This window comes from Ipomoea nil, unplaced genomic scaffold (genome assembly GCF_001879475.1).
Source record: "Ipomoea nil cultivar Tokyo-kokei standard unplaced genomic scaffold, Asagao_1.1 scaffold1129, whole genome shotgun sequence".
Taxonomy (NCBI): Eukaryota; Viridiplantae; Streptophyta; class Magnoliopsida; order Solanales; family Convolvulaceae; genus Ipomoea; species Ipomoea nil.
The window spans coordinates 911,092-936,482 of NW_017617557.1; the positions used below are offsets into that span (position 1 = coordinate 911,092).

Sequence of the window (25,391 nt, forward strand, 5' to 3'; positions counted from 1 at the left end):
TGGTCTGTAAATCTATAACTTAATTTACTTTTGTTAATGTTAGTTAAATAGTTAATAGACTACTTAGTAATACTAATTACTAAGTTTTTTTTTTTGAAAGGACTAATTACTAAGTTAGTATTACAGTATTAGTCTATTACACTATCAGTTATTTATTCAGTTAGATACTAAATTGTTAGCTGTTTAACTTTTTATTAATGAGCTTTTGATGTTGATTTTTGAATTGATTTTTGGGAAAAGGGTCAAATAGGCCATCGAGCTTTAGCTTAAAAGTCAATTAAGCCTCTAAACTTTTTAAAGGTGCAATTACACCCATCAACAATTCATTTAGGTGCAATGAAGCACAAAATCAGGTTAACGACTTGCTATCACAGGTCATTAGGGTTCAGGCCATCTTCTGACGAATTTTCCGGTAGAAAAAAAAAAAAAAAAAAAAAAAAAAAAAAAAAAAAAAGTGACCGGCGACCGACCGATGAAATTTTCGGCAAAAAAAAGTGACCAGCGACCGACAAACGGTCGCCGGTCACAGAGAATGTCATTTTTTTTTGTCAAAAAATTCATCAGAAGGTGGCCTGAACCCTAATGACCTGTGATAGCAGGTCATTAACCTGATTTTGATCTTCATTGCACCTAAATGAATTGTTGATGGGTGTAATTGCACCTTTAAAAAGTTTAGGGACCTAATTGACTTTTAAACTAAAGTTTAAGGGTCTATTTGACCCTTTTCCATTTTTACATTTGTTTAAAACCAAAAAACAAACGGATATCCGACTGATCCAAACAATGTTATAACCGACCGGATAAGTCAACAAAATAAAACGAATTGGAGAGTCAAAATTGAAATCTAAAATTCGTTCAGATTTCTCTCCCCGCCATCCGAATCGATCCAAACCGTCCGCTGCATTAGCCTATATAGGATTGTGTCCTTTAAATCTGTATATATATTTGTCTGTTGTCTCTCCATTGAGACATGGAAGTAATACAACAACTCCTTCTACATCTTTCTCAACATTTTAAACATATATTCAATTTCTATTCCTTAACTAATCAAACGTTGAAATACAATTCATAAAGTCTATTCCTTCCACGAACCAAACAACATAATACAATTCTTATTATCTCTTACCTATTCAATTCTCTATGAAATATCATTCCTATTCCCTCCAATTTGATTTCGTAAACCAAACGGGCCATAATAGATCATGTCATTAAGATTGGGATTGCTGGACTTCAACAGATGCATTAGTCTTTGAGCTAATGTAGATTCATTCAAGATTGGGATTGCTGGACATCTATTCTTGAGCTAACGTGACAAAATCATTATACTCAAAAGATTTCAAATGGTATTAACTCATAATGAGTTAATATTAGATGAAGTCCTCCGAGTATAATGATTTTGCCACGTTTAGTCCTAAACTTTTAAATCGACCACTCATGGTCCTTCAACTTTCAAATTACTATCATCCATGGTCCAAAGTAACTACACATGGTCCTTCAACTTTAAAATTTAACCACTCACAATCTTCTTGAAAAGACCATGGGTGGTTAACTCAAACCACAAATGATAACAATTTAAAAGTCGAAGAACCACGAATGGTCAATTTAAAAATTTAAGACTAAACGCGACAAAACTACTATATTCGAAAGACCCCAAATGATATTAACCCATAAAATATACCTTAAACTCTATTATCAGTCAATTTGTTATATGGCTAACATGTCAAAAATTACCAGAATACCAGGTCTAAAAAGAATTTTGGAATCAAATATCACAACTCTCAATTTCTCAAACAAAGCCTGAAGTACAATAGGCTTTCTATGACCACACAAGCTGTAAAATAATGGAAGGCACTTTCTATTATATACACCTTCCACGTCAATGAATAAATAATATACTATAACAGACACCGGAAATATTACAAGATCAACAATTTCCTGACCTACAAAATCATGCGCAGTTTACTATCTCGTTTTTCTGAATTTTATTTGTGCGGATCAGCAAGGATTCGGTTCTCTTTGACAACAACACCATAGCCCCATAGGCACAGGAGGCTGAGATCTTTGGACTCGATCGATCACACGGCTGACAGACTAGCCCATTTTCCAACTTCGTATGGATCAGCATAATAATAAACCTTGATTCTGTTACCCAGAGACAACCCAGCAGCCACAGGGCGGGTTCTTAAGTCTGAATCATCCTGTTCCGTTTGGTCATCACTGAATGCAGCAATATCTCCGAGAAGCCGAAATGAGATACGGCGGGAGCTTATTTGCCTAGGGAAATCGAAGTACATTGGTGTCCCAGCCTTCACTTCTGGCAGCCGATATTCTGCAACATTGACCATGCTGTGAGGTTCCTGCAAAATTCAAGGATGATTGTTAATTCAAGGTTGAGACTAAAACCCCACCATTTACAACCAGAGCAGAATAAGATTCCTAGTCTCTCTACCTGGAAAGCAGACACTTGAATATATAACACAGCTGGACATATGAATCTATCCTCTAACGAACAGAAATAGTCGTTCTGAGAACTGAAATCTGGAGATGGTGAATGGGTAATCCGAGGTTTTATTGCACTGAAACCATCCAAACGGAATCCTGCCAACATAGGTGAAGTTGGGGACAGAAACTGCTCCAAAACAAGATCGTTGTCCATTAACCTCTCGGCCTCTATTGGAACCTGGAAAAAGGAAAGCGGATCTTATGTACCATTGAACAAGAAATGTTTCAAACCATTACTAATTTGGGAGAACAGGGTAAGGAAAAGGACTTGCACCTTATATCTGTTTAACGGAGGACCTCTGTCCAACCAATTTGTTGTATTTATTTGGTCAGGGACTTCACTTGATATGCCTGCATCCCTTTTTAGTGCATTTCCCAAGACCAAGATTCTTTTAGCATGAAGGCATGGATCAGTTTCAGCTGCGCCTCCAAAGGAGGCACGCCTATTAAGCTCCGAGAAAGGATTTTCATCCAAGGACAAAAGATTAATATCTCTCTCAAAATTAAAAGAACTCGAACCAATTCTTTGAAGACGTAATGTTATCCAAATAATGCGACATCGAACAGGATTTCGGAAGGAAAATTTTACATGTCTAGGTACTTCAGATGAGTTCTCTGAGCCACAAAGTTCAGAAGTGATCATGGATCGAACATCCCATTTTCCAACACAAGACTTTTCTTCAGTTTCAATTTTATTGCTGGTCCAAATTTGTACCTGCAAGGATATCAAGAAAGTATGCTCTGGTAATTAAAACAAGAATGGCATATAACTGAACAAAAATGCTTCCAAATTATGAGCAAGTTTAGAACCTTTCAGAGACAACAGCCTAAAGAATATTTACAAAAGCCATGTACTTCTCAGGTAACATGCAGTTAAAAAAGATTCCATAATCATCATCAAAGACCATAATAAATCAATGCTTAAAAGTGGATTTTATGGGCTAAGAGGATAGAAAGGAAAAAATGACAGCTTTAGCATTGCAACATCATTAAGCCCTAAATTGCAACTTTGTAATATATTACCTATATATCACATTGTCCTATATATTAACTTTGTACAATAAACCTATATCATGTTGTCCTAAATATCATTCAACTATAACTCCTATTCCACACCAGAGTCCATCCTCTAACTGAACAGAAAATTAGAAGCTAAGAAACAAGCTGAAAAATACTTCTCTAAAAATTTTGAGGGGAAAAAAAAAAAAAAGGAAAAATTTCTTAGATTTCATCAAGTTAAGTTGGGTGACCCTCAAGAAGCAGACTAGTAAAATGGGACAGGACTAATAAGAAAACAAAATAACAGATGTTGATGGGAAAAAAAATGTCCCGCATTAAAGTACATCGTTTCCATCATATTCTGATCATTCCCAGTATTCTGTTTATCATTCCTCTTCATGCTTCACATTCTAATATCTATATATCACTTAATCACTGTACGATTGATCTAAGGCACATAACCTTTATTCCCAATTAATAATTTTCTTTACTCAACAATTAAATAAAATAGGCTTATATGAAGATTGTGACCTATATCTGTTTATTAAATTACACCTCTTAATGATGCAGTCCAATGATTCTTTCAATCATTTGCCCCTCTAATAATTAATAATCTTAAAATTATACTCTGTAGAAAATATAAATTTTACTAGAGTACCCAGTTGTTGGCCAATTTACCAGGAACTTTTTTAGGTTTATATAAAAATAACTACCCATTGCTATGTTCTTGTAATATCCTTGCCATTCCAACTAAATAACTAGTCTAATATGGTAAAAGTATAGAATTTGAGAGACTTAATAATGGATGATTTCACATGAAATTAAAAATTCACATGCTCAAATGCATTTTACTTAGTTATAAATATGATATTTATTATGCTGAAATGCATTGCAGTATAGGAATTTCATCGAGGCAATGTATGATTGCAAGCATAAAAAAATTTAGGAAGAGGATCTTTTAAATTTCTTTCTGTTTTACTCTTAAATATAATCCCAAAGTGATTTTTCCATCAATCTACTCGGTCATGCAGTTCCCTTCAAAAGGTAATAGAAAGAAAAAGTGAAAAACTCATCTTCTTTCATGAAATAAATGGAAATTAACCCATCAATATCAACACGAAAACTGCAAGAAATCATCATAAACATCAAACAGAAAATAATTCTAACATTTGCAATTTGATTATTAGAAAAACATCTACATGTGGAGCTACAAACTTAAGAGTTCTCATTTTAATCATTGGACGAAGGAAAAAAGCCATCTTCTTTTACCAAATAAATGAAGATCGACCAATTAATCTCTACATGAAAAGTGCATGATATCATAAGGCATTAAACAGAATACACTTCTAGTATTTGGAATTTGCTTATTAGAAACATAACTATCGAGCAGAGCTAAAAACTTTAGGTGTCTCATTTTAATCATTGTAGCAACAATGCAAAAGTGTACTTACAATGGGTGCATCTGACATGGAGTATCCACAAGAACTAATAAGAAGAAGAACACCAGAAACATCAGATAGCTGACTAAGAACAATAACAAATTCAACTGCAGAGGTACTAGAGGGAGCTTTCCAATATGAATCCCGTGATCCAGAATTGATGGGCGCAAGCAACGACATGAATGGTGCAGAACCAGCTGCTGTTTCAACCTGAAAAATATAGAAAGAGAATTGATTTTAAGATGTTTAAAATTCCCAATATAAATACTTAGACACACGGGAATATATATAAGCCATTTGATTTCTTGGTCATGAGTATGTAAACTTGCAGTCTCACCCCTTGCCTTCAAAGAACCAATACAGCAGATCATCCCAAATAGGCAAATCTTTAATCCAATCAAAATTTCTTTTAAAACTTTGGAGGTACTGGAAAACATTTCTCTGTCTCAATTCTTTGAGAAAAGGGAGAACAATATTAAAAGCACCAGAATTGAAAAACAATGTTTTTTTTACAAGACTCCAACAATAAAGTCAGTGAGTCCTTTTATCAATCAAACACAGGCTTCACTAGTATATACGTTCTACATCTGCACTCAGTTCTTTACTTTCTAGTGTAACTCAATCAGAATTGGGTTCATGAGTTTAGAGGCAAGGAATTATCAATGTTGAAAAAATCGCTAGGCGCCTGGGGAGCGCCTAGGCAGGCGCCTAGAACGCTTAGGCGGGCGCCTAGAGCGCATAGGCGGGCACCTAGGAGGCCGACCGCCTAGCGCCTAGGCACGATTTTTGCAACACTGGGAATTATAATGACATTTAAAGACATGTTTGGTTTACCACTTTTAAGTCCAAAATGGGATTCTAATGCCTTTGGAATCAAAAAATACATTATACATTTCATTTATGGTTACATTCCTTGTAAAATCGAGAACCTATTGATTTGATATCATTACATCATGTACTCGTGTAACCCCAATAACAGTGTCTATCTTTTATATTAGAGCTATAAAAATAAGATTTCATGTGCCGAGAATTGTCATTTTTTGTTTTTTATTTGAAGTTTAATTTTGATTCTATGCTTATACATAATTCAAACAACAATTTCAATAATGATTAATGATCCCAACTCCAGTTTATTACCAAACAGACAACCTACTTTTACTAAAACATGTTCCGATTACTAAGTATTTAATTTCGTTCCTGATTTCCATGTTTCCCAAAAAAGAAAACCACACACACCCCAAAATCCCCCTCAGGCCATGCAGAATAGAAATCATGGTGCAGCCGTGCAGCAGGAATTAAGAGAGAGAAAACAGGTACTAACCAAAAAAATTGCAAGATGAAAGAATGCTATGCAATTGAAGGGGTAAGCCTTCCAGGTTCAAGGGGTCTTAGACAGCTAAAAAAACATTCATACGCGACAAAAAGTGCAATAACTATGAACAAGCTGCAAGCAACACTACCAAAAAAGTATTTGCAAGAGTCCAAGTGTTGCCCTAATACGACATTAGGAGTAAATACCATTTAAGTACAAGACTAGCACATACTCATTGCAAAGAGCACAAATGAGACTTAAATAATTACTAATAGAAAATACAAAACTTTGCAAAATATCAAATATTAACACTTGGCATAGTAAATTAAGATGATACACTGGGCATGGCTGGTACTTGTGGGTGTATGCATGCTCCTGCATTAAATCTGGCATATTGATTTATTTTTAGCAGTAAAATAAATTTCAATTAAGTGTTATGGTTACTTGGGAATATGTATTCATTTTCAATTCTGATTTACTTTACCCTGATAAACTGCTTTTATTTTCATAGGAAACTCTATAGATCTCTTAAGGGGCACCGGACACAAGTGCATAGCATTTATAAGGCAGCATCCTAAGAAAGAAGAAGTTTTGAACTTTAGCAGTTAGTGTGAATGACCTGGTCAAAGTGAATCATCCCAGATTACCTAAGGTAACAAACACAAAAAGTTAACACTTACCATCTTTGCATCATAGTAGAGCTAAAAAGTTATGTCTGCATCCATAACAACACGTTTCTCTGTTAGAATATTGCAATCCTATTGTAGCCTTAGTTTTAGCTCATTGTACAGTCTATAATGTACCTATATAAGCATGTCATTATCAATGTACCAATATATGAATATTAGAATATTATCACTATACATTTCCGTCTAGATTTCTTACATATAATTGATATAAAGCTTCCATTTCATAAGCAGGTTGTAGTGCCGCTTGTCAAACCCTTCAATAACTTAATTTCAATATTGAAGATGTAATAGCCAACAGAACTCAACTAAAAAATTCTAAATAATCAACGAAAACTCAACCTATCTATTTTGATCAATTATTTCAATCATTGAAATACCAACAAGTAAATTAGAAAACCTATTTTACAAGAATATGGCTTATATGGGCATTGGGCTATATAATTATATGCATTTAATTTGTGGCCTAATGAAAGTTTGGTAATCAGTCACTTTGGGCCTTTGGTCATTAAAAAAGAAGTGACTGAACATAATTTCTGACCATAATAACCAATAATTGAATGAAAACCAAAATTATGGTTTCTTTAGTTATGGGGTTTTGGTTATGTTGATTTAACCAATCAAATGCACACCTCTAATCAAAGCTATGGTAGAGAAAACCCCTAGTCACTTTTTCTCTCTACCCCATTCTTTCCGGTGGAAAGCACTGCTACAGTACCAAAATAATAACTCTACAGTACTGCAACAGTGACATAGATGGCTCTTGCTCAGTTTCTCCAATTGGTCATCTTCCAGTGGTCTTTTTAGGAACTACCGTAACAACTGTGTTTGGAACTGTTGAAGAAAAAAGGGGGAATAAAAATATTATATTGGTTTTCTTAATACATAGAAATGTTAACAAATCCCTATATTTATAGGTAGCTCACTAATACAGCCTTAAATGTAGTGATCTATCCTAGGTGATGGGGAACTCAACCCAAGTGGTGGGAAACTAAAATGTTGGACAATGGAGGCTACCATAAATGTAGCATAACTATATTTCCAACAAGAATATCATTGCAACCTTACCCAAAAACATTGTCATTAGAGCGCTGCTCACAACCCTTCATCTAGAGTTCTTGATGACTCTTAGAAACTATATTTCCCCTTTCAGCAAGATCTTTGTTGGGTCATTTACTCATTTCTTCTTGCCGGCCACTGATCTCTTCTCCACTCTGGCATAGTGGCGTTCACTCACCACTTGTTCTAAGGACTGCTAGTTCAAGTTCCTTAGTTGGTTTGATGTAGCTCGATTTGCCATGTTTGTTGGGTTGCTTTGCTATAGACAGGCACATATATATATATATATATATATATATATATATATATATATATATATTGTTGAGCCATGATTTTACTCCAAGAACTTCAATCTGGAACTTCAATCTGATACTTTGACCTTGCCTTGATTGGCAGTGATTCGTTAATTGGCTTATAATTTGTTTGTTTTGGGTCATGTGTAGTAAAAGAGGGAGTAAGATTTTTCGGAAACTAGTTAAACTCCACAAGTTTGGCAGATATGATCCATATACTATAACTTGTTAGATTATCTAACCCTTTCATAACCCTAGTTATTATAGCTGTAGTTTTAGCTCATGATGTATCTATATAAGCATGCCATCATTTTGCTGCATCAGTATGAGTATTAGGGGTCATTTGGTTCACGGAATGTGAGATCACCCCAGGTAATAGGATTATCTCCAGGAAGGTTATGTGAGATTAAGGGAATGTAAGATTGTTAAATTTGTAAGGATGTAATATTAACTTGTTTGGTTGGAGGTTATATTACATCATTTACATAAATGCCCTCATAGAAAGTGAAAGTTGTAAAAATGATTAAATGATTGACTTCTAAAAATGTTTTGGCAAATTTGCAAGTTCGTTTTTTTCCTATCGTTTAGAATTTAAAACAAGATGCTTCTAGTAAAAAAAAAAATTTTAAACAGTTTGTATATCTAAATCAAGAAAATGATTGTCTTTGTATTATAACTAAATCAGAAAAGAAATAAATAAATAAATAAATAAAACAGTTTGTAACTAAATCAGGAAAATAACAAAGCAGGAAAATAGCACATATATATAGAACAAACTAAATCATATCATTCAATGAAAGGACGGAAGGAGTAAGAATTATTATTGAGGGCAAATGTGGAATATTGAAAAGTACCTAAGGCAAACTTGGTAATGAGATTACCTCAAATCCTACATGGCAATAATCTTTCATTACCTTCGATTTCAGATAACTTGAACCAAACAAGGTAATATAACATTACCTTTCCTACATTACCAGGGTAATCCAAGATTCCTTTTGTTATAATCTAAGATTGGATTTGGGTCACTCAATTAGGCTATAATGCATATGGGCCAAACCACACTAAAAGATTGAATCCAATCAATTAGCTTGTCTAACCCATAGCCTTATAAACTCATATATTCTCTCTTATATTTTCAATGTGGACTCTCAACACTCCCTCTCAAGTGGAACAATCGGGTCATTTTGAATCTAACCGGTTGACCACTTAAAATGGACCCTCCCCTAAAACGAAAGCTTTGGATGCCACCAAAGTGGACCGAACAAGTGGGCTTGGATTGGACCCTCCCCCTAAAACAAAAGCTTGGACACCACAATACCACGAATAGACAACCGGGTGAACAGACTCTGATACCATGTTATAATCTAAGATGGGCTAGGGTCACTCAATTGGGCTATAATGCACATGGGCCCAACCACAATAAAAGATTGAATTCTGTTAGAATAATTGGGAGGGATTGCAGTAATACAGAGAGTGAGGTAGTGGGTTGAGGTTGGAATAGTGAGGCGACCGCCGGAGAAAGAGTCGCGCAACCACCAAAGTAGCCACGCACCACCGCCGATGTCACGGCGCGTGAGAAGATTTCCGGCCACGGTTCAATTATTTCAATCAATTAGCTAGTATAACCCATTGCCTTATAAACCCATATATTCTCTCTTATATTTTCAATGTGGGACTCTTTAACACCTTTAACCAAATGCCCCCTTAGAGTATTATCATTATAATCAACATACATTTTTCTCCAAATTTCTTACATATAAAGCTTTTGGCCTATTTGGTAACATAGTTAGCTTATCAGCCAATTTTAACTTATTTGACCACTATTAGTAGTCTGACTTGGTTAAACAACCAATATAAGTTTTGGATTAATTAGCTTTTTGTAACAGCTTATTGCTCCAAAACGCTAAAATTCAAAAAGCTGCTCAAAGCAATTTTTTCAATCAGCTTTTTGAGAAAGTCATTTTGCATGTAATTAGCTATCAGCTAAGAGCTAATTTACCAAACATCTTTCTACAATCAACTAATGCTATCAACTAGTCAAACCCACTAACCCAATCAGCTAACAGCTATTTACCAAACACCCCCTTTGTCTCACCGGAAGATGGCAATACCTCCTGATGGACCCTTCAATCCCTAATAGGGGGTGTTTGGTTCAAACATTGGAATTGGAATGGTAATGGAATCAAATACTTGGTAATGATAATAGATTTAAGTAGAAGTCTTTGTTTAGTAGTAAAGAGGAATCGGAATCAAAATAAAAAATTAAATAAATATATAAAAATACATAATACATATATATACACGTATACATATGTGTATATATATTAAAGTTCCATATTTAATGCATGGACAATGACTTTTTTTTTATTTTTTCTTCAGTTTTGATTCCATTGTTCAAAAGTAGGGGAGAAGGGTAATGGGTTTTATAATTACTAAAGGATTTGAATCTAATAGTAGGATAGCAAAAGTAGGCAAACAAACATGGTAATGGGTATCAAATCCAGTAGTAGGGTACAAAAGTCCCTAACCAAACGCCATCTTAGTTTCAACAGTTTCAATGTGCTAATGATCTAAAATATACAATCCATATATATAAACAGTTAAACACCTAAATGTAATGAAATAGATGGCTAAATTAGATGCTAGCCCTTGCTTTCTAAGACAAACTAGAATTGTGTGAGAGAAGGTATCACTAGAAGTCTAGAAGGCTTCATTATGCCCTTTTTTGGTTCTGTTAAACATCATGATCTGAAATTCAAAAATAAGATGTAGAATAGCAGGAAGGATGCATGCTTTTTTTAATTGACAACTTACCGGGTATAGAAAGCTGGCAAAAGGAAACTCTGCAAGAGATTCTTCTCCATTCATCAACTGCCTTGAAACCTTTGTACTGACCTGGGAATCACTAGATGGATGCCTCCCACCAAGACAATTCATAGAAAACACATGATTTACAGCTTTTCGTGCTGCTTCATCTGCACGAGCTCTTCTTCGCTCACTAATTAAGACCCTAATGTAGTCCAACATCAATGCTTTGAGCACAACATCATGGCAGCATGACTTACAAATAACACCATCAAGTGTAGTAGAACGATATGATGGTACATCAGTTGAGTTTCCATACAATGATCCTGTCTGGCTTCCTACGCCATTGTAACTTGAGACCTCCTTTCCAATCATAAGAGCTCCTTTCCCAGCACAACAAACTTTACAAACATTCCGTTCACATACAGAGCACAGATAAAAAGCCTGTGAATGCAATGAAGATGATGTAGCGGATGCAAGTGCCGCAGGTCCTCCTTCAGCATGCACCTGACATTTACCTCCCAAACAACTCTCCCCAATACCAGTAATATTCCAGAAATCTATAGCACTTTCATCAGTAATGTCAAGACCAATACCTGCAGCGAGTTTATCTTCAAGAGAAGCCTGCCCAAGAAGTGCAAGGGCATTTGCTAACCCACACAATCTTCCCATCTCAGAATAATTAAGTAATAGATTTGGATTTATACTGGCAGGATCAACACCAATTGACAATAAAGCTCTATCTCTTTCAGCTGCTGAAAGATTTCGCCGAAAGCGTACAATTTCAAGTTTCATAGCTTCCATAAAACTTAATTTTAGCTCCTGCAAATTTGAAAACAGAAATTGAATACTAGCAAGTTTGGATCTCCAAACAGATCTTGTCCAAAATCAAAGATGAATAAATGTTGTGACAAAACTGAAAAAACAAAAAGAAAGCAAAAACAAAAAAAAAAAAAAAAAATCACAGGAGAAAGCATTTCAAGAGTTGAATGTTACATCTATCCAATATATTAATCTTCTTCTTCTTTAGGACAAGGGAGAAAGCATAATGCTTAATATTAGTATCATTCTAAAATAGATATGCAAGGAAATTTTACTCTTAAAGCTACAGAAGACTGACATGTGAATAAAAACATGAAATAATCATCTGAACTTACTGTTAGAAGTGCATCTAAATGATTGAGTCTTAAACCTGTTCCTGGAATCCTATACATATTGGGGTACTATTTCAATTCAGCAGCAGAGCATTATGAGTGCAGTTTAAGTGCTGTATTGAAGCCAATTTTTGCTTCCTATGATTCTTATATACAGCCTGGTAACTCCAAAATATTTCTGAATGGAATTCCTAGCTATTTTTCCTTGAGCTTTCTAGATTTGCATTTATTTCACACAGCTTCAGGACAGTTCCTCTTCTCATTTCAATTAAACCCTAACCCTTACTGTCACAAAAGTTTGCATCCCTCTGCCAGCCACAAAACTAGTCTGAAACCTGTTCTTAATTTGCTATTCTTTGGCTACACAGTAATAGACTAATAGTATTGTTTATTGGCAAGTTCATTTCACTGTTCACTTCATAACAATTGAATGTAGAGAGAGAGAGAGAGAGAAATTGTTGGCATTGATCACTCAACAACAAAATAAAATGACTGCTTTTCGCTGCAAATAACTCCCTAAATTTTAGAGAACTACTAAGACTTGCACCTCAGGCTTGCATGCCTTCCATTGTTTAGTCAACAACTAATTGCATTTCCCCTCTAATAAATATTCTCTTTTATAAATTACTCACAAGACTTGCACCACAGCCTTACTTATCATTTAAACATCCAAAGTGCAAATACTGTATATATTAGAAGAATATTTAGCAAAAGATACCATGAAATAAGAATATTTATATATTTTTGAAGCTAGAAATAAGTGAACTCTAAGCAGGTATTCCAACTAAAGATTCTCACACCAAACAAACCAAGAACACAGAGAAAAAGAAAAGGAACTATCAATCATATATCTAAGTATCTAACAGTATAAAGCTCAACAAGGAGCAAAAGAGCAGCATACCATATTATGACCCTCAAGTTGTCTCAAACAATCTATATACAGCCGAGTGCAATTAGTTGCTTGTCCTTCTAGGGAAATGACCTTGGAGCCATCATTCCCACCATGTTGTGGTTGGGTTACAGCATCATCCAAGAAGTCAAGCAGGTCCCCTCCTTCATGCAAAACAGCTCCACCTGCTGGCATGGGATTGGAATCTGGAACTTGGCTCTCTCCTGTCAACAGGTCTACCCACAAGTTGGTAGATGTATCTACTACTGTAGTTGGCACAACTTTATCATTGGATAAATTGGCAGCAAAAGGATTGGTCTCAAGTCCAGACATAAATGGGTTAGTTTCCTCACAACGAGGATTGGGGTCCTCAGATAGCCTTAAACCAGGGCCTTCACCATTAAATACAAACCTCCATGGAAGAGGCACTCCAAGTATCTCAATCTGCAAAGTAATTTTTTCAAAACATGAATTTGGTTTTTGTTGGTTATCAGATTATGAACTAAATGATCAAGCAAAATTATATTCACTGTATTTATAATCAAGTAAACAAAAATTGTGTGTGTGTGTTCAAATTTAATAAGAAATAAGAAATTAGGATGTTGTCAAGTGAGAGAGATAGTGTTAAAAGTGTTTTAAGTTTTGAATTATGAAGCAGTAACAAAATAGTATTATTTGCAAGGTCTTCTGAGTTCTGAGAATGCATCTTTTTAAATGATAATTTTCTACAGTGACTATTTATTTTATAATAGCTAATATCATTCTCTAACTGAAAATATTTTATAGGACTTATCCTAATTCTGCAACCCAAAATCCTTATCATATCCCCAATACATATTTAGAATGGGTATACAGACAAAAAATATGCAAATTCCTCTCTCCTTCCCATTTTATTTGTCTTAGACAGGATATAAAGACATAAACTAAAACTGTACAGTTAAATGTCTAGTACTTTTAGAGGTAAGAGCACTAAAAGTTGGGTTACAGGTAACAGTTTGAAATGTCTAAAATTTTACAATCATCAAATGTGGGACTAACTTCTGATGGCATATTGAATAAAAAAGAAATATTTTATTTATGAAAACTAGAGAATATTTTTCGTATGAATTAAAAAGAAAAGCACGACAAAATTTGGTACAAAGTGATTAATTTCATAATCTTGGAATACTAAGTATCTCATTTCAATTATGATATGTACATTATTTATTCTGAGTAACTTTCCATGTTAGACTGCCATTTCTACTACAGAATTCCCCACCTTGTTATTGCTCAAGGCCAATTCAGTTTTCCACAAAAGAATAAAACTAGCTTTGTATTATAAGCACCACACTATAATAGACCAAGTTGCAAGCTCTCTCCTTCTCTTTTCGGATACTGGAGCTATAGTAAATTGGAAAATCACCATCTTTTATCTACCATAGCAACTAATATGCCATAATAAAAGATTTTTTGCCTCTAAACACTTGGACCATAGATACTAATTCATTAAATGATAAGTTTCTATAACCTCTATACGAACAATAGTCACCCCAACTATTTCAGGCAAGTTTTAATAGAACACATAAATGGCTTTTGTCATAAACTAAAGTAAAAGATTGACACAATAATCTATTAGCCTTTTATTTCCATGTACCTCACCAAGAGTAATTGGACCTTTTCCCTCCATTGCAGGATAAAATGTAAGTGCAACAACACGGGTAAGAAAATCCAATTCTCCCTCCAGTTCTTCAAAATCATATAACAATGGTAGGTTAGAAGTATCTTGAGCATGTAGGCGTGAACCTGCTCCTGTGATAGCCATATCCTCAGTACTAATTGGTCCTGATATGGGTATTGAAATATTTGTTCCATTTGCACACTTAGGTATTGAGGCTCCCTGTAAATAAAGTCCACATAGGTTTAGAATCTTATTAATAACTGCCATAGATTGGGATATAAGATAACCCCTCTTTTCTATTCAAGGAAAAGAAAATAATTGATTTAGCACTAACACACATTAACATCACTAAAAGGATATTTTATTATTTTTCATGAACTATCAAAGTTTAACCCATACAATACAAAATACATGTATTCGGTTTTTAGAATAAATTTAATCATAAACAAAGCACCAAGATAGTGAATACTCTTCCTTTAGAAGTCAAACTTAGGGCAAACTTAAAATGTTCATGATATTAAGATTCATTATTTTAAGTTTTAGTAGCCTTCCTAAACCCAATTAAGCAATACTCTTAGCTATTCTAATGAGCATCAGAAAGAAAATCCATCAGCAATATCAAGATTAAATGAATACCCATCCAACTAGAATGTCAATATTATATTATGATTGCAAAGCTAATGGGTAGGATCCTCTCTAGTACTTTCAAATTAAACTGAGATCAATGTAGACCACCTATTTGTATGTACTAGGAATGTTCTAAGCAGTAGCTAAACTTCAAATAGGAATGATACAACAGTAAAAACAACAAAATGTCAAACTTAAATAGTAATATAACAGACCTCAACAACAAGCTTAAGTCCATCTAGATAACGTCCTGTCCTCACATCAACAGTTGCTGGAAAAGTTGAATCATCAGTTCCATGCACAATGGTAAGAAGAAGCTGACAAACATGACAAGGCTCACTGAGAAAGATTAAGATTTCAACCACATCTGCAGCCTGGGGGCAAACCTATAATTTGGTAAATTTGCATCAAAATAAGTGCACTTTATATCCCAAAAAATAAAACCAAATAAAAAATAAAAAACAGGATTCCAAATGTATTCTACTCATGATAACAAGACCAAATCTTAAGTACCCATGTGAGGCCTTTTCTCTTAAAGCTGAGAAGATCGTTGCCACCATCAGCACTTGGGAATAGGTTAGCAATCGGCTTCAGAAAGCATCCAGTTGGGCGAGAGGGAACCTGACACAAATATAGTGAATAATAAGATAGTCAAAAATGGCAGGCTCCAAGAGCATTCCTTATAAAATGTGCCATCACCACTTCTAAAACAGGAGAAATATCAACTTTAACCCCTAACTCTATGAACAGACTGTGCATTTAAGGTGCAGAAGAGGAAATTTTGAGAAAGGGATTCAAGGCCAAAAAAAAAAAAAAAAACAAAAACAAAAACAAAAAAAAATAATAATAATAAATAAATAAATAAAGTCAATATATTTGTGTATCGGGTCCTTTTTGTTTCTTTTTTATGGATGCTACTGTTAGTAATTGCACCAGAACTTAGATCAAATGAACTGTCACACATAGCAAATAAGAATAGAGCAACCTATGATGGACAAGTTCATTAAATAATTATGATAAAGAACATACATGTAAGGGTTGGATCACAGTTGAAGGTAAATGCTTGAAAAGCCTTAGGCCAAGAAAAATCTCTAGTTGTTTCTGACGAGAGCTATCCACAACTGCATTTTTATATCTTCTCTGTAGAGTGATTTTCACATTCTGAGCAGCAGAAAATTGTTTGAACTTGCCTGCATCCTCATTAAATATGCTAAGAATTTGACTGTGCATGGCTTTCGAGCCAGTATATAATGTTGCATGAATATCCCCAGCAACCAGAAACAAGTCTGATAATTGAGATATAGGATTTAAAATTGTTGACCGTTTAAACTCCTCAAATGTCATGTCAAATCTTTTCCAAGGTTTGTCCGGGCAAGGATGATTCCAAGTTGTGGTCCTTGTATTGTGATCAATATAATATGTTTTCCCTGTGACAGCATCTGCTCTTTTCTCCCAGCCAGGTGGTAAGGGAGCTGTATATCCACCATAGTTGTTATATGATTGATAACCATATGCCAAATCACTATCAACTGATATGCCTAATCGTCTGCATTGCTCTACAAAAACCTGGAGCGCACCAAAGAAACTAGCAGCATTGGTTCTATCCAATGAATCCGCACAATTGAAACGTATCACTCCATTTTGATGTGATCTTAAGCAGAAAGCACCATCAAAATCATTATTACATATGATTTCACCTTTACAATCTTTAATCCGTTGGCGAGAAGGTAGATAATCTCCCTCAGAAATGCCTATGGAAACTGTAGGTGATTTTAAGAGGCCCCAAAGTTCTTCAATTGTTTGCTGCTCTCCTTTTTGTTTTACACTGGCATGCCAATCATAATTTATCAAATGCACTCTAGTATGAGGAAGTTTACCTGTTGATCGGATATAATTCATGGATTCTTCAAAATGCTGAACTAAAATAGACTCTGCCTTTCCTTCTCCTTTTCTAAGCAAGTTGACACACACAATTGGAACCAGAGAACTTTTTTTCTGATTACCAGAAACATCCAGGTTCCGTGCATCATATCTTTTAGATAACCTCTGATAGTACTCTGCACTTCCTTTATAAGGGTCACGGTCAGAAACATATATTTCTGCTTCTGCAGCAGTCATCTTTAACTCTGCCCCCCACCAAATAGGAATAGTTCCTCTTCTCCAAACATAAGTATTAAAAGGAACACTTTGACTAGCCTTTCTGGGAATCCATACAATCTGCTCACATTCAACTTCATTGCCTGTCCATTGAACAGAAGGTAATTAGTAAATCTATGCACAGTAGCAGAGCAAGATAGGATTGCAATCAATCTTTACAACCATGAGCTTCAGCTATATAAAGTAGCAATCCAATACAATGCAATTCAGTCTCTTAGACAGTGAGTAATATGTCTATCATTCATTTCTGTGAAGTCATTGAGAAGCAGATGCAATGAAGCAACAACTAGACTAATGTGAGAAAAGAACCTTTTGTCTAAAAAAAAAAAAAAATAGTGCCTAACCATATAATGCAGTAAACAAAATGATAGAAAACAGATTCAAGCATAGAAAATCTAAAGCTTATACAGAAAGAGGACAAAGGCTTCGTCATGTGGAGAGAATTGACTTTCCTTTTCTTGAGATTTCACTATGGCTTTTCACTAGGTTAGTTATATTACGTCTATATGCAGCTTTATAGATTTCAAGAGTAGTCTTACATCCTATACTCTTGCGTTCTTTCAATTATTAGTAACAATAAGTAAGATGGGCTGATGGGGAAAGAGTGTAGAAAATCTAGTTTACAAGGAGAGAGAGAGAATTTTCCCCTTTTTGGTTGCATGATCTCATTTATATGCACTCCTTTGCTAATATTGACTATAAGTAAATTTTATCTAGAATGACAACAAATCTATCTAACATAAAAAATGATGTCAAACATGAACCCCGCAGGATAAAAGCAATTTTCTTTGAACACACAAAATATTTAGAATAATATATATATATATATATATATATATATATATATATATATATATATATATATATATATATATATATATATTAAAATTGTAGAAAAGGTAAGATTTTATGCTACCTGTACTATAGCAAGAATTCAAACCCCTTGCTAGATACCGAGTACCAGGATGCAGCCTACTACGACGAGCAATGAGGCCAACAAGCCCTTCCTGTTGTCCTAAGCTTCCAAAACCCCGACAATCTACAAACCCCTATAAATTGGCCTCAATTCAGTGAGAATGAAAACAAAACACAATAATATGGAGTATTGAAAATTTGATTCAGTATCGTGGGATGCATCACCCCATAGAGATCCAAAACTCAAGAAAATGCAACATAGAGAGTGGAATCAGTGGATTATAATGAACTTGAATTCATGCACAAGAAAAAAAAAAAAAAAAAAAAAAAAAAAAAAAAAAAACAATAAAGGTTATTGGGATGGTATTAACATGAAGGAACTCCATTTCTAGAATTTACATACATACCCCCCCAAAAAAAAAAAGGAAAATGAGGGTAATTTGAATGGGAACTTCAAGAACTACATAAAACAGTTCAATTTTCAAGAATATACTCAACAAAACAGACTAAAGATTAAACATGTAAATTCAGCAAACCATTTCTATAATTAAATAGGAGAAAATCCAAACAGGCATTCCACACCTACGTTAGGGACCAAGTGTGACAGTCTGACAGATAGCAACTACCGATTTCACAGATAACTTAGAAAGGATTTAGTAAATTCTGTCCTTTCCCAACTCCGCCTTAACAAAAACCTTAGTTGCAGTCACCATCTTCTCCTCATATCCAAATCATGTGGGATGTGACCAGTCATCTTATGAGGCTTTTAACTGTCTCTGTTTTCCACACTTCAACTCTATACTACAGCCAAAGCCTTTTATATAATGGAACAGTTCACTAGCAAGATGTTGGCACAAGGCTCCTGCATCACGCTGAGTAAGGGTCTGGAGGACATTAACACAGCCTCAGATCTATTTTTTAAGAGGCTGTGTCTTGATCTAATTGAACGTTCCCTATTAAGAGTTTTGCATTTGCCATCATCACCTTGCTTTAGAATTGTGCAACTTTAAGAAGCATATAAATTCACTCCCATATGAGCATAAAGCAAACGAATAGAGGAGTTTCATATAAATGCCTAAGGCAATAAGGCCTCTAGATATTCACAAGACATCTGATTGAGCTTATTGTCACTGTTAGGCATCAATGACAAAATACATAACATACTGGCATGTAAACAAGTGCATATTTCTGAAAGAAAAGGCCCATAAAAGCTAAAATTATTTCCTAAGAAGGATTTTTCACAATACGCAAACCAAGGTATGAATTAAGAAAGTACAGAATATAAAATAATCAAAAAAGGTATAATATAAGCATAAGCATTAAAATAAAATTATAAACCTGCAGAAGAATGACACAATGTTGTGGAAGCCCAATTTTCTTGAATGGCATTGAAAACCATTTATTCCAAACAAATTCTTCATCAGGAGTCTGTGAAGTCATATGGCTAGGAAAAGGCCGAGTGATGTCCCTAGTTTCACAAAAATAGTGCTTTCCATCAATGTCAAGGTCACTCAACTCTTGAACATTCTTGAATTCGCCTTTTCCCACTGGTTGAGAGTTTTGGAGTGAAACTTTAATCCATTGACTCTCTGTCACGGTATATACACGCCCTCCTCCAGGCAAATCTGGAATACTGGCCAAAACCTTTGTTGCAACAAGTAATAAACCAAAGCTCCCGAGGGAAGCATAGCCCAATAAAGCCCTGGCGTAAGTTAGACTCTTGCACCGCCATTTTGAACCATTTGTAATGAAAGTTAAGGCTTCATCTTGAGAATTAAAAACATCATATCCAAATTTTGCATTAAATTGCAAAGCTCCAGTTGTAGGGTCAACATAAATCACCTGTGTGTCAGACCGTGAATACAAACTAACAACAATATAGACCTCGGTAGATTCCAATGTCACAACAACCACTGATGTATCACGTATAAGACCAGCTGTGCCAAAAATATTATAGAAAGATATTAAATTCAGGATCTCCTACTATAAACAGCTAGTTAGATTATTCAACTAAAAATTACTTCGACTTATTATCAGTAGAAGATAAGAAAGATATTTTGAGGTCCAAGGAATCATAGTCATGCAATCTGATCACCCATTCCCCTTGACCTAAAATTAACTCCCAAGAAAACATATTTTGTTCCATTTAACCCAATAAAACAGTAATCCTCGATAAATTGATTGCCAACCCCCGTATCGAGCATAAAAAAACATTACAGTGGAATATTCAGCTCCAGCATTTATAAATCAAAATCAATAAAAAGACAAGCAACAAAATACTGAAATCGAACATTATAATAAGTAATGTAAGACACTGTTAACACAATTCTCACCAGGTGATGCCATGATTCCGCGATTAGATCTGCAAAATTAGAAGAGAGAAGAAGAAGATCAAGTTTTTGAGCATTTGATCCGTTGCGAAAAGCTGTAACATGGGGGGAGGGGGGAAAGAGGGAGGGCGAGAGAGAGTCAGAGAGATGACGTAAGCTCACAGGAAAGTCGCGTCAGCAGCGTCGGAGAAGCATCAGACAGAGAGAGAGCGCGAGGTGAAGGCGTAGCTCTGGAGAATGGGATAGAAGGGTCGTAAACGATGGCGCTTTATTTCCTGTATTTTAATTTCCATTGCTCGAATATGGTAATTTGGTTAGTATTTGATTTGATGAATAATTTGGTTAGTATTTGATTTGATGAATTTGGATCAGACCACCCAATCCTGAGATCTCATCTCATCCATTAATAATAAATTTTCAATAGATTAAATAGAATTGAAAGTCAAATATCAATTAAGGTGAAAATGTAATTCTATTATTATGTTTAACTAGTAATTCACCCGCGCGATGCACAGAAAAAAGTTATGCTATTATAAATATAAATAAAAAATAGAAAAACTAAAATATTTTAAATTATTTAATATAATAATATTTTTGAGCTTCCATTGGTCAAGTATTTATTATTTTTATAGAATACAAAATTACAATTAAAATTAAAATTAAAATTATAATTTTGTATGGTTAATATAATCTCTAATTATGTGCATATTCAAATAAACTTATAGAGATAATTTACATAATTACATTGATTTATTCTTAATTGTATTTCATCTATATTATAATTTTCACAATACAAATAATAACTAAGATAATTACATTTGGAAAGCAAATTTCAAATTTTGTATGTGTAAATTTAAACTCTAATTGAACACATTTTTTATATGATTATATAATATATAGCAATTTTATTTTTCAAAAGTATATTTTTTATATGATTATATAATATATAGCTATTTTATTTTTTAAATGTTGTGCCTTTTTTTTTAATAATAAAGGATGTTGTTGCATTAATTATAACATTAATTATTCCCAAACCATATAGCTTTATTATATAAAGGACTAGCATTGTACTCGTGCGGTCTATATATTATATTTTTATTTTTATTTTAAATTTTAATTTGAGATATTATTATTGTAATAAATTCAATGATTGTGCAATATGATATGTAATAAAAAAACGCATATTACATCGTAAAAAAATGATGTCTAAGTCAAAGGAACATAGGTATGTATTGCATGTACATAAGTATACATCCCTTAAGGTTACACATTGCATTCTAAACTATACTACCTACAACTTCTACAATACGAAGTATTATCTTCCTAATCTCTGTGTCTTGATACCTGTCATAAAAATAAAAAATTCTACATAACAAAATGAGATAGATATACACTATAGGTAAGTTCATATTTATGTGCCACCAGACACATTTCTACCAAGAAGAGCATACACAACCACTGTAGGTTGTTCTACCATTCCAAAATTATATTCTTATAACTATATATTGATACCTGCAATAATAAAAACTCAATAACAAAGATAAATAAATTGCATAGAAGAATTGTTATCAGCATATTTGTGTGCCCAAATGCAAAATTGTCAATACAAACTACAACCAAACCACACGAATGCCATAAGGCACAATTATCTTAAAATCACAGTCCAAAAATCACTTTTGTTAAATGCTTGATTTGTGGATGAATACTCGTAGGACCAAAATTAATTTTCCAAATTAATTTTGTTCTTCATGTAGTAGTCTTTTCCTTTGCATACTGACTTGATATACTGAATTATGATGCTTGTACTAAAGACCTAAATTCTAAAAGGATCTAAAGTACATTTGGCTCATCAAAACTTTATTACAAAAAAATATTCCTATCAGAATACCATTTTCTCTAATCAAGAATATCAGAGCTCAGGCTCCTACAATGCATGACTGACATAATACACGGGTCGTTGAACTCCTTGGTTATCCATCCTGCATAATACTGCGCTTACTACTCGGCCTGTAGCTGGTAAATATACATACAAAATCTCACCGGGTTCGTGTTTAGAGAGCATGATCGGTGACATCAAATATTCTTTCAGCCTATCAAATGCCTCTTGACACTTGGGTCCTAGACTAATGAATTAGCCTTCTTTAATGTTTTAAAGAAAGGCAACGCCTTCTCGGCTAGTGCGGCTAATCGACCAGTCAACTGTTAGACTTCAAGAACTGAGCTTGGCAGTTTCATGTCGAGAATTGTCTTTACTTTAGCTGGGTTTGTCTTGATCTCTCTCTTGATCATCATAAATCCAATGAACTTTCTTGTCTAGACCTCAAACGTGCATTTTCTTGGATTCAAACGCAACTGAAACCAGCGCATGATTTCAAAACACACCTTTAAGTCTCGTGGGTGAGGTTCTCGACTGCCACTCTTCACCAACATGTTATCGATATATGCTTCCATAAACCTGCCGAACAACTATGCAAATACCCCATCTCTGATAAGTCGTGCCGGCGTTGCACAATCCGAACGACATTAATCGGTAACAAAATAGCCCATCCGAAGTAATGAAGGGTGACTTGTTTTTGTTTTCCTCAACTATCATGATCTGATGATACCCCTTGAAAGCGTCCATGAAGCTCATTAGCTCGACCCTGGCGGTTTCGTCTACCATTTGATGGATGATCGGTAGAGGGTACAGATCCAACGGGTAGGCTTTGTTCAGATCGGTATAGTCGATGCACATTCTCCACGCTGGCAGTTTAGGGACGTGCACGACGTTCGCTACCCACTCCGGGTACACAACCCCCTCGAATGTGACCGATTGTAGCAAAAGTTTGCACCTTTTTCTTAACAAACTCTCGTCAGTCGGACGACATGCGTCGTTGTTTTTGCTTCACTGGCCTGGCAGTCGGATGAACTGCCAATCGGTGGTATATGACAAAATGATCTATGTCGGGCATATCTTCCCGGTCCCAAGCGAAGATATTTGCATACTCTCTCAAAACGCCAAGAACGGCCTCACGCAGTTGGGCGTCCAGCGCCCTCCCAATCTTGATAACCCTATCTAGGCAACTCTCATCCAAGGGTATTTCCTCCACTTCTTCAAAAAGGCTCGGGTTGCTCCTTCTTCTCCTCGTCATTTCGTTTGGAAATTGTATTTACTTCGGAAGCACACACTTCTTGTTTTTGCATTGTTCAGACATAACATTTTTAGGCTAACCTAACATCGCCTCTCAAAGCGCTAACTCCCTTTGACATCTGGAACTTCATACAGAGGTGGGGCATGGAAATGACAGCTCCAATATGAGCAATACCCGGTTGACCTAAGATCACATTATGAACACATTCCAGCTTAACCACAAAGATTTGCACCTCGGTCTTTAGGACTCTCGGGTGCGTGCTAACCTCTACTGGTAACCTTACAATGCCCTTAGGTTGGATCATATTTCATGTGAACCCATTTAAAGGGGTCACGAGCGGTGTCAACATGGCCGGTTCAAGCTCGAGCTTTTGAAAAAGTCCAAGTAGAGCATGTTCACACTACTGCCTGTACCAAGCCAAACCAAGGGTGCATCTAGGGATGACCGGTCGCTGTTTGTGATAGTCAAGTGGTTTAAACATCCCCTGGTGTATATAGGAGGGGAGGGGGTCGACGATGGGACATGTGTGTGGTCCAAAACTTATATATGGGGCTTGACTTTCACTTATTTTTCCCATGATTTCTAGCTCCAATGATACTACAAATAGGGCCTTAGTCTCCCCTTCATAAAACATGATCAGATTCACATAGCAATCCACTTTTTTTTTTTTTTTTTTTTTTTTTTTTTTTTTTTTTTTGCTATCTTCCACTTATTTGAAATATGCAAATAGAGAATTGGGCATGCGACTTAGGTTGATTGGCCTATTGATTTAACTCGTGTATTCATTTATAATTTGTAGACATTGTATTGTTTGTCAATATTTATTTTCATTTTCTTCCTAAACTAACCATTTTATGATATTCATGTCGAGTTAAAAATCATCAATACTATACATTGAAGACGTGTTTATACTATACATTGTATATGGTATTTGTGGATAGTTGATTTTGGATAAGAACAAAGTATTTGTTGGGGGTTTAGGATGTGAGAATTAGAGTCATATATAAAGGACCCGTTTGAAAACTTGTAAACTGTTTCTAAAAGAATATTTTTCAGAAAATAACTCATTTTTTTTAAAAAAATATTTTAATTATTTGGTATTTGCCTGAAGGTAAAAAATTTATACTCCATCTGTCCCATTTTATCTGTCATACTTACTATTCATTGGTCAAACTAACTCTTTTTCTTTGTTTATTTTCTTTAGTATTTTTTAACCTTATTTTTAATTTGATTTTTTGTGTTTAATAGTACTTTTAGTGTAGTTTATAAATATATAGATTTTGTATACTAACACTAAATTTAATATTATGAAAAATTGAATTAAAAATAACTCTAGTCAAGCCACGTTAGTCGAACCAGACACATAAAATGAGACGAAGAGAGTATATTTTTTGTTTGACGGAAAGTTAAGAAATTATATTTTTTATGTTTGGTTT

The 25,391-nt window shown here is 34.6% G+C and overlaps 1 protein-coding gene across 2 annotated transcripts; it reads right to left on the reverse strand.

Moving 5' to 3' along the window:
* Positions 1-1,692: 1,692 nt before the first annotated feature.
* Positions 1,693-21,093, reverse strand: LOC109183527 (probable phosphoinositide phosphatase SAC9). Of its 2 annotated transcripts, none has more exons than XM_019333623.1 (14): positions 20,987-21,093; positions 20,828-20,856; positions 19,833-20,431; positions 18,496-18,628; positions 16,452-17,662; positions 15,936-16,043; positions 15,638-15,808; positions 14,772-15,014; positions 13,151-13,582; positions 11,105-11,917; positions 4,953-5,150; positions 2,777-3,217; positions 2,450-2,680; positions 1,693-2,357 (listed from the first exon to the last, which is right to left on the reverse strand). In XM_019333623.1, the coding sequence occupies exons 2-14, from the start codon at positions 20,838-20,840 to the stop codon at positions 2,076-2,078; spliced, it is 4,875 nt and encodes a 1,624-aa protein (XP_019189168.1). In that variant the 5' UTR covers positions 20,841-20,856; positions 20,987-21,093; the 3' UTR covers positions 1,693-2,075. The 2 variants fall into 2 exon arrangements, with proteins under 2 accessions (XP_019189168.1, XP_019189169.1); XM_019333624.1 differs by having other exon boundaries at positions 20,977-21,090.
* Between the last annotated feature and the right edge of the window lie 4,298 nt (positions 21,094-25,391).